The 18,487-nt window shown below is 32.2% G+C and overlaps 1 protein-coding gene and 1 long non-coding RNA gene across 6 annotated transcripts in view; one reads left to right on the top strand and one right to left on the bottom strand.

The window, feature by feature from the left end:
* Positions 1–18,487, bottom strand: part of LOC131677943 (uncharacterized) — a 76,107-nt gene that overhangs the window by 16,944 nt on the left and 40,676 nt on the right. The gene's annotated exons all lie outside the window — the stretch shown is intronic.
* The window catches only part of LOC131677940 (protein unc-13 homolog 4B), a 170,914-nt gene continuing 164,516 nt past the window's right edge, over positions 12,090–18,487 (top strand). Inside the window, exon 1 of the mRNA XM_058958037.1 lies at positions 12,090–12,590. Coding sequence (XP_058814020.1) covers positions 12,268–12,590 — 323 coding nt within the window. The 5' untranslated portion in view covers positions 12,090–12,267. The remainder of the gene's footprint in view (positions 12,591–18,487) is intronic.

Raw genomic sequence — 18,487 nt, forward strand, 5'->3', positions numbered from 1 at the left:
CAAACGTAATACTCAAGAATGATAAGTTGGAAATACAATATGTAAAATATATTTTTTACGTAATAGATAAGACAATTATTGAATTGGCCAGAAAGCTTTTGTTGCATTTATACAACCCTAAAAATTAATACTAAATCTATGATTTTATGTATAATATTAGTTAAATATTAATTTCTGCTGTAAACAAATGTTAAAATAATTTCGGCCAGGTTTTTAAATCAAATGTTAGCCGTCCATCGGGAATGTTGTTACCTATTTAAATTTTGGTTGATTTAAGAATGCGTATACTTAAGATAAATCTAGATTTGAATTTTTCATCAAGCCAACACGTAATATGAACAACTAGTTATGATAACGTAAAGTATTGTAGGAAAATTATTTCTTATTTTTCTTATAGGATTATTGTAGAATACGCGAATACGAGCGATAATAACGACCATCGAAGGGAAATACGATAAATTAATAACCTAATTCACGGGCTTGTTAGTCATAATGGAATATATTCACCCGTGATCATCGGTACTAGTTAAATAGAAGTCTGATGGAACTTCGATCAACTATTTATTTTCACGGTAGTGTTTTCACGCCTAGATCCGTTCGCAATCTCTCATTCTGCTATTGTCGGCAGAAGGCTGATAACACCCAGTCGACGCCGGTCTAAAGGCCTAATGGCATCAATAGACTGAGACTCGCGTGGAAGGATGAAGAGAGAGAGAGGGAGGGAGAGTTATTTTAATTGGATTATTTGTGATGTTTTGACAAAAGAATTAGCAATAATGGTTCAAATTTTTTTAAATTTGAGTAAACATTATTAAGCATATGGCCGATGTTAAGTCAGACCGGGCTAAGTGACAAAATATTGATTTCGAGAAATACAGGTTTAAAGTTTGAATCGCAGCATCCTTTACATTATGATTGAAAATTAATTTTGCCATAATTCTTGTTTATTGCTACATATTTCAAATCTGGCAAATGTCGAATGTAGATGACGAAATTCTTCATCCTGTGATAACATTATTTCATTTTTTAATGTTTTGGGACTTAGTCCGGTCTGACTTAACAGCGACCATATGAGCGACCGAAATTAAAAGTCGCAAGGATAGAACGTGCTTCGTAAAACCCGTTTCAAATATATTAGAATATAAAAACCGAATATAAACTTCGAGCATAAAAATCGGTCTGGGACATTCCTTTGTAAGATAAAAAAAACTTCGGTAAAAAACTGGAAAAAATATATCCGATTCTTACAGAGCAGTTTTTGTTAGCCGACTACGAGCGATTTACTTATTATACTGGAGGTTCATCCTAGGAGTTTTTCGGGTGAGAACTTTTTAAGCGATTCTTATGCTGAAGGTTTTCTGTCCGGTTTTTATGCTTGAAGTTTGTGTCATTGGCACTATGGAAACATACAAAATTAGTTTAGACCATTTTTTGAAAGAAACCATTAGCATGTTATTGGAAATACTTTCGGTATACAAAAAATACGGAAAGTTGAAGTTTTGGGACATTTTGTCCCAAAAATACCTTATTCTTAATAACCAATCTACTCTATGCTTCAAATCATACATATTTTGCAGGTTTTCTATTGTAAAAAAATCTTAGAAATTGCACTGAACTTTTGCGAACAATTGTTATTAAATGTACCTTGTTGAACGTGGAAAATTCTCAGAAACAAAATAGAAATAGATTCTGGTAAAACTCTGAAACACAGATTTTTTGACATTTAGTCTAGAAACCATATTTTTTCATCAAACGGTCTCATGCCCTAACTTCCCGTATTTTTCCTGAAATGAATCATATTTCAAAATACTCAATATTTTTTCTTCTATTTTATGAGTTCCAACTTTGTATATAATCCCTTAATTTATTTCTTCACTGATAGAATATCTTCGTAAATCGCTGCGAATTAGATTCGTACAGACAATTTTCATAAAATATACGATTTTTTTCGTACATATGATGAATCATTCGTAGTTCAATTGAAACACTTTTATTTTTTATTACGAGTTTTTCGTGAAAACCACGAAACGACTTTAGTTGGCTTATTACGAAACGGCTTCATTAGGCAAACGAATTGTTCACTGCCATATACGAAAGTGTTCGTAATATTTACGAGCATCATTCGTCAAACCGTCAACGTCAAAAGAGAGGTAGAATATGGGTCAATAATTGTTGATCATCACGACGATCTCGGTCTGACTATTTAGTAACCGTATCCGTGTCCTCCGGTTTCAGGAAGATTTCCTGAACCTCTTTCGCTTCCAGTTGATCCATAATCCGGAGCAGTACGGATCCAGTTCAGCCATCGCGAACTGCTCGTTGATTTTGTATGAACAAGTTAGAGTTTTTTTTTCTGCTGGAGCAATGTAAAAATAATATGCTATTAAATACGAAAACTTTTCTAAGATGAACGAAATCAATTTGTTTGACCAGAAAAATCGTTCGTAATATACACAACCGTTTATTAAAATGAACGAAACATTTCGTTTCATTCCGGAAAAATCTCGAGTACTTTTTCAAATGGACGTAAGTAACATTGAGAGCCTCTCTTTGTTTTTTAGTTTCTCTTTCGTTTATTACGACGTCATTACAACACTTTGTACTAATTTTACAGTACATATCGAAAGCCGACGGTCTTTACTACAATATTATGCAAAGAGTAGAGTAGTAAATGTTGAAATGGCCGAGTAATGAACAGAAGAGAAAGACCTCAAATAGAATCTCTCATTGTTACTTACTTCCATTTGAAAAAGTACTCGAGAAATATTGCCGTTTTCAACAATAACATTCATGCAATGTACACTAAATATGTAAAATTTACGAAAACTTTCGTACATCAAGTGGCCATTACTTCAAACCACAATCTTTCTAGTCCTCAATAGAAATGAGCAGGTTGAAATAAAATTGATTTCGCCAGTTAAAAAAAATCGTTGTTGTCATGGATCATTGTTGCGATCCTAAAAGAACGATTGAAAAACTATGGTAATAAATGCGAAAACTTTTCTAAGATAAACGAAATGAATTCGTGCAACCAACAAAATCGTCCGTATTATACGCAAACATTTATTAAAATAAAGGAATCATTTCATTTCAATCACCAAAATGATGTCGTTACCAACGACAACAATCGTGCAATGTACACTAAATAAGTAAATATTAGGAAAACTTTCGTTCATCAAGCGGCCATTTCTTCATACCACAATACAATCGATTTTGCCAGATCGGGTTTTTAAATAAAAAAATCGGTGTTGTCAAATGTCGATCCCAAAAGATCGAATGAAAAAAATATGCTAATAAATACGAAAACTTTTTTAAGACGAACGAAATGAATTCGTGAGACAAACGAAATCGTTCGTAATATACACAAACGTTTATTAAAATAAACAAAACATTTCGTTTCATTCACGAAAAATAATGTCGTTATCAACGATAACATTCGTGTAGTGTACACTAAATAAGTAAAATTTACGAAAACTTTCGTTCATCAAGCGGCCATTACTTCACACCACAAACTTACTAGTTCTCTATAGAGGCGAGCAGGTTGAAATAAAATCGATTTTGCCAGATCAATCCTTTTAGTTTAAAAAATCGTTGTTGTCATAAATCGAACCTAAAAGATCGATTGAAAAAAATAATTATCTAACGACTACGAAAACTTTTCTAAGATGAACGAAATGAATTCGTGTGACCAACGAAATCGTTCGTAATATATATAAACGAAACTATTCGCTTCATTCACGAAAAATAATGTCGCTATCAACGATAACATTCGTTCAATGTACACTAAATAAGGGGAAAATGTACTTTTGCATATAAAATATTTAAAATAATCCATAAAGAATTGTAAAACGATCCATAAAAAAGTTGTCAATGTTCCATAAAACAAAACTGAAAATCCATAAAACTGTGTGAATGATCCATAGAAAAGGGTGATTTGATCCATAGATTATGTAAAATTGAACCATAAAATGGTCTCAAAAGAGCCCTAAAATAGTAATAAAAGAGCAATTAAAATGAACCAATGCCCCATAAAAATATTGGAAATGTTCCATAAAATGATACATTTTGCGCCATAAATTAACTGACATTGATCCATAGAATATTAACAATGTACATTAAAACACGTCGATATGTTCCATAATATCGACAAAAATGTTCCACGGTATTACAAAATGGAGCAATAAAATGTCAGAAAAAGTTCCATAAATTTGATGAAAATGTTAGCTAAATAATTTTTCTTGGTCCATAGAAGATGTAAAAATGAACATTAGAAATGATTCATATATCGAACGAAATTATAGTTCATGGATATTTACAAAAGGATCCATAAGAAAAGAAAATGTAAAACGACCCATTAATATGTGCTTTCATGCGAAATTTTATGGTAAACTTAAAAAACAAGTTGTGCTTAATAATTCTCATAACAGTGACAGTGTTTTAACAAGTAAGTGTATAAAGTGTCCGTTTTCGCTTCAGATAGTTCTTCAGATAGTATTTGCGACTCATGCCAGCCTGTATAGGTGGTCTAATAACACTCAGCGCTCTAATATCATAAATACCCTGACATTTAAAGAGTTGCCATAATGATTTCAGGTTAGCTAAGGTCAGTTAGCTGACTAGTTGGGTACGGAAGCTGAAGTTTAACTATAATGTATGCATTGTTTGTTGTAGTTTGACATTACAACCAAATGTAATAAACTTTATTATTAGTTCGAATAGCAAAAATTTCGCATGAATTCATTAAATTTAATTTTTCTGGTGCATAAGCACATATTAATGGATCGTTTAACATTTTATTTTCTTATGGATCGTTTTGTAAATATCCATGAACCATAATTTAACGTTCGATATATGAATCATTTCTAATGTTCATTTTTACATCTTCTATGGACCAAGAAAAATTATTTAGCAAACATTTCCTTCAAATTTATGGAACTTTTTCTGACATTTTATTGCTCCATTTTGTAATACCGTGGAACACTTTTGTCGATATTATGGAACATATCGACGTGTTTTAATGTACATTGTTAATATTCTATGGATCAATGTCAGTTAATTTATGGCGCAAAATGTATCATTTTATGGAACATTTCCAATATTTTTATGGGGCATTGGTTCATTTTAATTGCTCTTTTATTACTATTTTAGTGCACTTTTGCGATTAGTTTATGGTTCAATTTTACATAATCTATGGATCAAATCACCTATTTTTTATTTCACACTTTTTTTTGGATTTTCAGTTTTGTTTTATGGAACATGGACAACTTTTTTATGGATCGTTTTTCAATTTTTTATGGATCATTTTTGTTGTTTTAGCGGCGCAAACTTAGGGCTGCCCTAAATAAGTAGCATTTACGAAAACTTTCGTTCATCAAACGACCATTTCTTCATACCACAATAAAATCGATTTGGTCAGATCGATTTTTTCAAATTAAAAAAAAAATCGGTGTTGTCAAACATCGATCCCAAAAGATCGAATGACAGAAATGATATGCTAATTAATACGAAAACTTTTTTATGATGAACGAAATGAATTCGTGAAACCAACTAAATCGATCGTAATATACACAAACGTTGAATAAAATAAACAAAACATTTCGTTTCATTCACGTAAAATAATGTCGATATCAACAATATCATTCGTGCAGTGTACACCAAATATGTAAAATTTACGAACGCTTTCGTTCACCAAGCGGTCATTCTTGTTCATGAAATGAACGAAACCTACTATTTACAATGTACGAAAATACTTCGTTGCAGAAAACGACGAATGAATTCGTGTATTTCAGGTTCAATTTCATAATATTTACGAATTTACATATATTATCAGTGTTAACACGTTTTGGCAATGTTGGTATCGTAGAGCGAATAGCTTTCGTAGAAATGCTTAATGCAGGAGCTGAACGGCTGATTGTATCCACAGGAGCTTCGATGTGCAGGAACACGGAGAAATTGATGATTTCGAATTTATACATGAATACACGAACTATGCATCAACATCCAATATGTTGATGCATAGTTCAAGTAGGAGTGTAGGGCAATCAATGTTGGCGGCTAACAGATCAAATATGAAGAGACGCTACATGTCCACTCTTCGATCATGTCATTACATGGCAGATGTCGAAGTGCATAGCGAATAAAGTTCTTTTGGTATGCCGAATTTAGTTGTAGTTATTCTTTTTAAGGCGCTGGTGAGTAAATTTTTATTTTTGTAAAGTAATTGGTGTAACGAGAATCATTTTACATCCGAATTCCAAAAAAGTACCACGTTGGAAAGGGTATTCAAAACCCGACAAAATTATATAACGATATCCTTACTTTTGTTTTTGTTAATGTAAATGTAACCTTACTTTTGTTTTTGTAAATCGTGAATGTTTTGGAAAATATGTATTGGGGTAGGTTGGCCGAATTTTGTGCGGGGCTGGTTGGCCGAGTTGTAAATTTAGTGTAGAGCAATGTGCACTTTTATATTCGTGAAATTCTTACATTTTCTGAGTGAAATTGCATCAGCATATTATTTACCACAATAGATCTAAATACTGGTCGCAGTGGTTTCGTCTCCTACAAATAAATGCTAATATTGACGATTATAAGCAAAAATATACATGAGAAATAAGTCACAAAAATACTATAAATTATTAACTAAAAGAAAGAAAAGTTATCATCATTAAAAATTAAAAATTGTTTTTAAAAACAGATAATTCCAATATTGCCCTTTTCGATCCTGATTTTTTCCTCCTGAGGATTTCCTGGCAAGATTTGTAACAGATCAACCCAACCTCGAACAAAACTCGTTCATCAGTATAGGCAAGGCGAGTGCACAAACTGTTTCGAAGAAGCGTCAAAGTCGTAAACGCCGATCGACTCAGATTTTGACCGATTCCTCAATAAAAGCAACATCGGAAGAAAAGAAAAATGAAAGAAAACGTAAGCGTGTTCTGCGGAAGAAAAGAAAACAGCGGGCATTGTAAAAAAGATCACTAAAGTTGCCGAAATTAAATCTAAATTAGTCAAAAGACTAAAAAGCAAAACATTGAGTTTTTTGCACCTCAAAAATGAAGTTTTCTCACTAATTAAACGTTTTCCACTTATACTTTTGATGTGTTTCACTTATTTTACCCAACTCGGCCAACCTACCCCAGTCCTGGGGTTGGTTGGCCGATTTTTCTTTTCGTCTTGGATTGTTTATAACTTTTTCCCTGATTTTATTTTATGAATGAAAAAATTCACATATGTGCTCTAGGCTTGTATCTTCATGACAGCGTAAACCGTTTGTCAAAAAATCTAACCAGAATGAATGCAGAAATTCCGAATGCAAAACTCGGCCAACCAGCCCCAGTCTCCCCTACACAACAATCAGCTGCAGTTGCGATCACAGTGAAGATTTTTAAATAATCTGCAAATACCAGCTTTTCACATTTCAACGATAAATAAATGCGTCATTTGAAAACTAAGAATACCTATTTTGTGATGATATTATTGAAAAAGCATATTCATTGCGTTGGTATGAATTTATATGAAAAATAAGGGATCAAAGTTTCAACTTTCACCCAAAGCTGCGACGATGGATCCCATTATGGTACATTCTTTTTTCCCATTTTTGAGTCAATTTTAACTGTTGTAGTGGCATTTAATTAGCAAGGGACCGGAAGGTAAAGCATATTTTTCAATATTATGAGCCACAGTACTCAAGGGTGAGCAAGAAGTTGAATGAAGGATTCTAACCTTCCTTCCTTCAACTCCTTGCTCTCCCTTGAGTACTATGGCTCTTAATATTGAAAATATACTTTACCTTCCATTCCATTGCTAATTAAATGCCGTTACAACAGTTAAAATTGACTCAAAAAGGTCTTTCACAAACAATTGGAAGAAAGAAAGTTCCCCGAACTCTTGATGGGGGATGCAAGTATGATGTTTCTTCTAGTTAATAGTGAAGGTTTCAGTTCCTTATATTTACTCTAAGCTGAGAACGATTCAATTGAAGTTACAATGACAGTAATAATTAGTAGAGATTAGCAGTACATAACTGAGTACACGTATCGTTTGAGTGTTCCGTATTCTGCAAGCATTGGCGAGGATTACAATAAAAACTTATACATTGAACAGATAGTTGACCTGACTACATTTATGCCACTTATTAATCTATATCTCGGAAACGAGAATTCCGAACGAAGAAATTCGCAGGCTATAAGGATGACTGGAAAGAGACTGCATTGTAATCGACTGAATGACGGTTTTTGTTCAATTGTCAGTAAAATAATACTTTGACATATCTACCTCTCTCATTTATGAATCGCATTCCCAAAAAGACATCAAATTCTAAAACAAATTGAACGTTTCAGTTTCCTGATAACTAAATAAGGTTCATTGATAAAGTAGAAACACCAGATAATCTAAAACGAGGCCGTCAAGAAAAGAAGAACGAAAACGAAAACGTGGAAACAAAAAAGATTGGAAACACCGTTATATGTTAATTATCATTTTGTCAAATAATGGAACTTTCACAAAAATTTCGAAACTTTCGGAAACAATATTTCTCGGGCTCATACAATTCATTTGTTTAATTTGCTTCCAATCTTTTTTTGTTAATTTCATTCTATATAACTATTTTTGCAGTTTATTCATTTCATGGATTTAATTCAATTTGTTTATTTTATTTTATTTGAATATTTGACTAGTTTTAGAAATATAGTCATTTCATTTTAATCATTTATTTCATTCTTCTTTATCTAATTCATTTTGTTCGTTTGAGTTCATTTTATCTATTTCAAACGTTTTCGTTTAAATCTTTGAATTTTCATTTTATTCATATCATTCATTTAACTTATTTTAGGCACTGTATTCATTTCATTTCCATTTCATACGTTTTATTCAGTTTATTCATTTTAACAGTCCGACTGATTTTTTCAGTTATTCATTTTATTCATTTCATCCAACTTATTAAATGACACAAATTAATTTTGTTTGTTTTATTCATCCTGTTTATTTTTTTTTATTCTATTTTTATCCATATAATTCATTTTTCGAGTTCTTACATTTTTGTTTCTTGATTTTACTGATTGTATTAGTTATGTTCAATCTTTCTTATTATCCTTTTCATCCAATTTGTTAGTTTGAAACAAATTTTATTCTAATTTTTTTTAACTTTTTTATTTCGTTTAATTTAGCTAAACGACCCGAGTCGGTTCCGACAGCATGAAGTAACAAGTTACTTTACGCTTGTTCGGACATGCCGTAGACTCAGGTGATTCGCATTTCTAATGCCAAAAGACCCTGACCACTACGGTAGCAGACAAAAAGTTAAGTCGCCGGTGAGCTCTAAGCTTGCATATATGATTCATTATCACACTTGACAAAAATGCAGGTTGTTTACCTTATCGACTATCTTTGGTGTTTTACTGGTGGGGCAAAGAAAGTGACTGGAAACTTTTACCGTGCGCTACAGAGTATAGACAGCTAGTTGATAAAAGTTTACCTTCATCCGTTTTCCATGAGTCATCCTACCGCCTAAGTTATTCTATTTTCATTGCTAGACCATTTTCCGCTTTTCCGACTACCGCTTTGACACATCATATGAAACGTTCGAACAGTAAAGACCATCCTTTCTGTTTTGTTTTCTAGGTGTACTCAAGGATGCGAACAAAGTAATTGTTGGATTATTGATTAAATATACTGGTTTGCTGAGGACCGGTAACATTTCAACCAATCTCATTTGTAGTGATGAAATGCAATATTGACATAATACTCGTACTACCAATGGAAAATTATTTTGTTCCGTATTCTGCAAGCATTGGCGAGGATTACAATAAAAACTTATACATTGAACAGATAGTTGACCTGACTACATTTATGCCACTTATTAATCTATATCTCGGAAACGAGAATTCCGAACGAAGAAATTCGCAGGCTATAAGGATGACTGGAAAGAGACTGCATTGTAATCGACTGAATGACGGTTTTTGTTCAATTGTCAGTAAAATAATACTTTGACATATCTACCTCTCTCATTTATGAATCGCATTCCCAAAAAGACATCAAATTCTAAAACAAATTGAACGTTTCAGTTTCCTGATAACTAAATAAGGTTCATTGATAAAGTAGAAACACCAGATAATCTAAAACGAGGCCGTCAAGAAAAGAAGAACGAAAACGAAAACGTGGAAACAAAAAAGATTGGAAACACCGTTATATGTTAATTATCATTTTGTCAAATAATGGAACTTTCACAAAAATTTCGAAACTTTCGGAAACAATATTTCTCGGGCTCATACAATTCATTTGTTTAATTTGCTTCCAATCTTTTTTTGTTAATTTCATTCTATATAACTATTTTTGCAGTTTATTCATTTCATGGATTTAATTCAATTTGTTTATTTTATTTTATTTTATTTGAATATTTGACTAGTTTTAGAAATATAGTCATTTCATTTTAATCATTTATTTCATTCTTCTTTATCTAATTCATTTTGTTCGTTTGAGTTCATTTTATCTATTTCAAACGTTTTCGTTTAAATCTTTGAATTTTCATTTTATTCATATCATTCATTTAACTTATTTTAGGCACTGTATTCATTTCATTTCCATTTCATACGTTTTATTCAGTTTATTCATTTTAACAGTCCGACTGATTTTTTCAGTTATTCATTTTATTCATTTCATCCAACTTATTAAATGACACAAATTAATTTTGTTTGTTTTATTCATCCTGTTTATTTTTTTTTTTTATTCTATTTTTATCCATATAATTCATTTTTCGAGTTCTTACATTTTTGTTTCTTGATTTTATTGATTGTATTAGTTATGTTCAATCTTTCTTATTATCCTTTTCATCCAATTTGTTAGTTTGAAACAAATTTTATTCTAATTTTTTTTAACTTTTTTATTTCGTTTAATTTAGCATCTAGTGAGCTAAACTAATTTGATTTATTTATTTGATTAATTTGATTTATATCAATCATCATATCTACTCATTTTTTAAAATCGAAAAAATTTTAAATCTAAAAATTTTTTTTAATGTTATGCAATAATTCTTTTTATCAATTTTCTACACTTTATTCAGTTTATTGGAGATACAGTTCGTGCTGGACTCGAAACTGTATCTATCCCACATCTAGTTGGGTACTTACTTAGTATGCGTTCTTCAGACTAATGGATGATCCAATAGAAATGTAAGAAATGTTTCATCTCACTGCTAAGTGAATTAAAATAATTTTGCATTGAGATTAGTAATAATGGTCAAAACCAAAATTTCTTCGTTTAATGGCTAGCTATTCTGAATATAAACAATTCTGAAAAATTTCAGACCGATTGGTTCAATGCTATCCATAGTAACTTGTTCAGTACGAGATCACTTTTCGAAAATGTCTATATCGCGATGTTAAAACTTTGAAGTATGCACGCGAGTACTTCATAGGTATTATTAAGAGATGCGATTTTAGTTGAAGTTCTCGGATTCTCATGAAAATTTGAGTAAATGCTATTGAGGAAAATATGCAATACATTTTTTCGCGATATTTTAGCCAATTACAAATATATTGCACCTAAAGAGAAATGCATTGTTTAAAAAACTAAAATATTTTATTCACAAAGTAATAATGATAATTAGATTATTCACCTATTTTAATGGCCATTTTCTTTCACTTTACCATTAATTTGATGGCTTTTGGAATTTTTCGCACTGATCTTTGACAAAATATATCAGTTTTTACGTATTGAGTGAACAATGCAATATCATTTGTAGAACCAAATCAAACAAACACGGAAATAATCAATTTTTTTTATTATGTTGGGATGATTCATGTACCATGTTCATTATCACACTTGACAAAAATGCAGGTTGTTTACCTTATCGACTATCTTTGGTGTTTTACTGGTGGGGCAAAGAAAGTGACTGGAAACTTTTACCGTGCGCTACAGAGTATAGACAGCTAGTTGATAAAAGTTTACCTTCATCCGTTTTCCATGAGTCATCCTACCGCCTAAGTTATTCTATTTTCATTGCTAGACCATTTTCCGTTTTTCCGACTACCGCTTTGACACATCATATGAAACGTTCGAACAGTAAAGACCATCCTTTCTGTTTTGTTTTCTAGGTGTACTCAAGGATGCGAACAAAGTAATTGTTGGATTATTGATTAAATATACTGGTTTGCTGAGGACCGGTAACATTTCAACCAATCTCATTTGTAGTGATGAAATGCAATATTGACATAATACTCGTACTACCAATGGAGCTGGTACAGCAATTGTGATAGACTGATTTTCGATATGAAGAAGGCTACGATTAAAAGTGATGGATCTGCAAATATAGACAACGAAAACAGCTCGGTGCGGTCATCTTCGTCCACGTCGAATTCGACATTGTCGGTGCAAGCAACGAAGCGGAACAAACTCAAAACGCGACTGCCAGTGGTGCAGTGGTTTAGAGGGAATCGCAGGAATGAAATGACCAAATGTGCAATTCTTTCGACACCACCCTGCTGTGGGCTGCATACTGCTAACGACAAGGAGATTCAAACTGAGAAGGAATTCTCTGAAAAATCAGTCCAATGTGATGAATTTTTATTCGATGATAACGTATTTACTTCCAGGTAAGTGCTAACTTCAACTCGATTTTATTTATATTTGAAACCAGATTAGTAGCTTCTGTTTCGTCAAATAAATGATTTCGGTGGGTTCAGAAAAAATTTCACATTGTGCGAACTGTGAGGATATACTGTCTAACTTGCGCCAATTTGGTGTTAGTTTAGGGTTATCGCCTAGCAGGCCCCAATCTGGGGTGTCATATTCTGACGAAATTAATTCGAAACACCGAAATCCTACGTTTCTAATGGCATTTTTATTTTCGACTGTGCATTAAACCCTTATAGTCGGTGATACACTTATTCAAACTTGGGTGTAATCAGTCTAGCTCTTTTTTGCGCTATGCCGGCGTAGTAGGGGAATACGGTCGGTTGACGGCACGCTTTTGTCGTTGGTTAATTATATAGGACATAAGCTTACCAATGGAAAGAAGCCTTAGCTAATAACTGGCGAAGGAATTTAATTTATTCCATCAATATGAAAAATGTTACTGACAGTTTGGTTAAATGATAATTTTATACCAATTAAACATTAACAGAATTTAATAAAAATCGCCTACATTCAAAGAGAATATAAAATGTACTTTACTTTACTTTTCCAAATAAAATGCTACTTTTCTGCATATACTAGTACATACTTGGTGCATACTTGAGTAATATTGGGTTTCAAGATGAGCCCAAAAATTTATGTTTGCTTTCATTCTAAAAACAAAGATGGCGGAGCCTTCAAAATTCAAAATGGTGACTTCCTTGGCGCGTTATCATATGAAACCGTACAATATTTCTCAATTGCAAAGGATGTAATAGTAGGATGTCTCTATATCCAAAATTGATATTCGTCACCATACAAAAATCCAACATGTCAAAGCTATAGTAAAAATCCATCATAATATATACGACGGATTTTTTACTATAGACAAATTTGAAAACCTTGAGATGTCACCATCTTGGATTTCAAAATGGCGTCAGGTATCTATTTTTGGCATCGACTCATAAAAACCGTGTCGAAAAAATATATCCAAATTGATTGGGATATAGATAATTCCGCTGAACCAGACGTCGCCATCTTGGTTTTCAAAATGGTGTCAAAAATCAATCTCTGGCATCTATTCGTCAAGCCCGTTCCGAAAATACTTATATTGATTGGGTTATAGATTATTCAGAATTTGCCACAAAAATGGGGTGCCGACAACCGATTTTAGTAACCTTTTTCAAAACTGAACCAAAACAAATTGTGGTGAACATTTCGTCGCCATTCAATGTTGAATCACAATAGGTATAGAATAAATTCACTTCCTAAATATTCAATGCGCATATTTTTTCGATCGATTTATTTCTTTCTATAAAACTAAGCAAATGTTCAGAAAAAAACGCTTTTAATCCACCTAACAGTGTGATGAGACATTTCTTATAACTCTTATCACTCTCTTCGGATATTATATCGTTTGAGAACATTTAGAACTTGATGCTTCGCGATGTTTTTGATAACACATACTACATGGGATAGTGGCAGGACTCAGAGAATCGCTCAAATCAGCATAGGACAACATCAGTGCTAGAAATCTCAAACCAAATCAATGGGAAGGCGAAAAAATGGCCCATAAAATAGACATACAAACGAATTATTGCTAATGCTCTGTTAATAAAATATCTAAATTCCTCAATCAATGCATTGTGGTGGGAAAACTGATTTTTCTAAAGGGGTTATGTATATTGTACTGAGCCAAAAAAATCGATTTTTTTTTAATCGATTTGAAGTTTATACTTTACTCAAATTTCCAACGCGACTGAGAATTAAGAAATCAACGCTTTTTCTTTAAAAAACCCACCATTCCACTATGGGTCACAAGGGCGGTTTTTCGGTACAAAAATCAATAACTTCCAAACCGTTCATTTTAGAGAAATTATGTCTGAGAGAATATTTTTGGAAATTAAATTTTCTTACTTTTAAAGCAAAATGTAGCTAGGGTGGTCCTCTCAAACATTATTTTCGAAAAATTATGTTTAGAACTAAATGGTGTAGCAAGGTACTTACTTCAGCAAAGTTGTAGAAAAATGTTTTTCAAGTAACATTTTCAAATGCATCAAAGTTATAGCATATAGCATTATCGGTTTTCATGTTATAATTATTTTTCTTCTTTATCTTAGGGTGTCATTTTAGTGTTTCTGAAAAAGTCAGTTTTTTAACTATAACTTTTTAAATAGTTAGTCTATCTTCATACTCTCTATGAAGCAATTTTAGTACTTTTCATTGCGCATATTTCTGCTGAAGAATGTGAATCGATATCATTTTTCGTTATCGAATTACGATCATTTTTTTAAATAAAAATGATAGTTTTCAATGACCTCTAACTCAGAAGGTTGCAAAAACTAGCAGCTTCTTATCTCAAAATCAACTTTTGCTTTTTTGTCATTCAGCGAAAAATGTTGACATCAACATTATGATTAAATGACATCAGCATACGGCTGTTTTTAAGGGTCTGGTCATTGCCATTTAGAACCTGCTTTACTAGATCAAAAAGTCGAGTTGTTAAATGATTTTTTGAGCTTGTCAAATATATGTACACAAATATTGAAAACATTAGGCTCAAACAGATATTTATTTTACTATTCTACGTAACTACTTTATTATCATCGTCATCCTCATAATTATTATAATCACAATCATCAACATCATCAGCATCGTCGTCGTTATAGTTATCTGAATGTCTCTTTTCTCAAAGTGCAAACTCATTTAATATTGAACTTATTTCAGTGCGTTTACTGTATCGGGATCTTCTAACTGCAAGAACCGGATTAGACGAGTCCATTTCTCTAAAGAAAACATCTTCCATGTTCGCGACTCTTGAACAATTTCTACCGTGACTCAGTCGATCGTTCCGAGCCTCAGCTCCTTGTTCGCTCATGAAACTTGTTGGTAATGGAAGTGTTGACATAATATAAAATGTAGCGCATTTTGCCTTAAAAAGCAAATGAATTAAGGATTACCCTTCATTCTGTTCTAAGTAAGCGACGAATTTCTGTGAATGCTGGTTTGGGAGGAAGTGCAGTTTGAATCTTTTGTAGGAACTGTTAACGGCTTCTCAAAATATTTCGAATTTTTATCGAGCACTTTCGTCTCAATTCGATTACTGTCTTTCCAAAATTGATCAAACCTTTTACATGTTTTAATTGTTACAGCTTTTGCATTCTGAGTGAACTTATTTTTTTCATTTTGTCCCACATCAAATTATCTCATTATTTCCTCAAACACAACTTTTATTTTATTTTTTTTTTTTTGGCCACTTTCCAGAGATCGAACAACTTTATTTTATCCATTTTAACAGCACTAATAATACAAAGCACTACACGCGTTGATCAAAGCAGTCGTCGGCTACTGCGATTCGATTCATGAATGAGATTGATACCAATTAAACTGTCACGACTCGTGGTGTTGTTGTTTATATTTGACATCGAAGGGCAAAAATGCTGACTTTGATTTTGAAATATTTTATAGTATTTTTGATGCACTTTCAAAAGAGTACAAATTTAGCTGCTAGTTTTTGCAACCTTCTGAATTAGAGGACATTGAAAACTATCATTTTTATTTTAAAAAATGATCGTAACTCGATAACGAAAAATGATATCGATTCACATTCTTCAGCAGAAATATGCGCAATGAAAAGTACTAAAATTGCTTCATAGAGAGTATGAAAATAGACTAACTATTTAAAAAGTTATAGTTAAAAAACTGACTTTTTCAGAAACACCCTAAGTTAAAGAATAAAAATAATTATAACATAAAAACCGATAGTGCTATAACTTTAATTCATTTGAAAATGTTAACTGAAAAACATTTTTCTACAACTTTGCTGAAGTAAGTACCTTGCTATACCATTTTGTTCGAAAAATAATTTTTCGAAAAGAATGTTTGAGAGGACCACCCTAGCTACATTTTACTTTAAAAGAAAGCGAATTTAATCCCCAAAAATATTCCCTCAGACATAATTTCTCTAAAATGAACGGTTTGGGAGTTATTGATTTTTGTACCGAAAAATCGCCCTTGTGACTCATAGTGCATTCAAAGAAAATCAACAGTGCATATTTCCAGACTTGGTTTTATTTCCAATTTAGAACTATTGTGTTTTTTACATCCTAGATTGCATGATTCAATGATCGAAACCCAAAACTTCATGAAGTATTTGAAATTATTAAATTAAAATTTGTGTTTGCTATTGAAATTGACAAAATGATTGTATATATAGTATATAGTCCCTTTGGCGATTGTTTACTTTTTCGGTCCCACCTATCAGCATTGAAGTATCGACCTTACGTTTTTTTACAATACCAATTTTACAATTGGTGGGGGTTTGGTGAAAATCGATCTTAATGCCTAAACGGCATAATTTCGAAACCGTAATTTTTGAAGTTTTAAAATTATGCAGAATTAATTTTTCAGAAAATAGTAACAGAGCAAATAAGTACCAAAGTCCAAAAAAATCAATTTTTGTCAAACGTTATTTTTTCGAGTTTACATCAAATCTCAATGTTTCAAGTATTATAATGTCATTTGGCATCAAAAATACAAATTTGATTTTGAAAATTTTTCATTTCAGTTTATATGGGAATTTGTTGTGTGATTGCACTCTTCAACTCGTAACTCCGGAACCGGAAGTCCAATCAATAAAAAATTCAATAGCAGCCGATGGGAAGATTGTACCTTTCATTTGAGACTAACTTTGTGCAAATCGATCCAGCCATCTCTGATTAACAGAGGTCACATTTTTTCCACATACACACATACACACACATACATACACACAGACATTTTCCGATCTCGACGAACTGAGTCGATTAGCATATGACACTCGGTCCTCCCGGTCGGGATTAGATCGACGAATTTTAGAGTGAATGAGAAAGGCAAAAACATTTTAAGCAATTGTTGAAATTTATGCATTTTTTGTTGAGCAGTTCTATGTTTCATAGAATTAAATCAATTTTAACTTCGCTTCCTAAAGACCCTTATTACAGTACATCTCTACAAAAACGAGATCAATTTGAAAATAAATCTGAGGATTATGATTGATTACAGAACTCTGGAATTTTCTATTGGAATGTTTTCAGACAGGAATTTGATATTGATGCTATTAGACAACTGTGAAATCAAGACCAAGAGATCAGTTACATATCAGGACCCCATTCCGACAATTTATCAAAAGTCCTCATGATGTTTACAACAACAGGTTATCAATCTACGGATCAGATAATTATTATTGTAATATTGAATTAAATCAGTCTGCATCAATAAATTTTCAACTTCAATCCAATTTTTTTTGGTTGTTGTGGGGGGGGGGGGGGTTGTATGGTGTTAAACCCCAAAACCTTCTCTTGGCTACGCCGTTGCTTGGAGTTATTTATTTCGCTTCTCATTTTCCGATATGTTTCAGATCGATCCGATGGTTATAAGTTAGCAAAATTGCAGTCAGAAAGTTCGCACAAATGAACATTTTTGTACTGATAAGTTATCAAGTTCCTTCCAGATAACTTGGAAGTGTTCGGTGATTATTTCTAGCGGTTGTAGATAGTAAAATGAAATACAAAATTCGTTTTATCGAAATAATGTTTGGCTTATTTCAATGGGTTATTACTATATTGAACAATAAATAAGCGACAAAGAGTAATCAACAAACAACAAGCCATAACTTTTAAAGTATTCAAAATAGATATTTGAAGTCTTCAGTAACGTTATTCGCAAAAGTAAGAGCTACAAATTTGCTGAAGGCATCATTTCGATATAATCACTTCCAAAAAAATTTGTGAAAATATCTCACTCATAGGGGGATTAATCAGCAAAAGCACAATACCAAAAGAAAGGGCATATTGCCTCCATTAAATTCTCCGAAGATACTATTGACCTAAAATAAGCC

Source organism: Topomyia yanbarensis, chromosome 1, assembly GCF_030247195.1.
Source record: "Topomyia yanbarensis strain Yona2022 chromosome 1, ASM3024719v1, whole genome shotgun sequence".
NCBI lineage: Eukaryota > Metazoa > Arthropoda > Insecta > Diptera > Culicidae > Topomyia > Topomyia yanbarensis.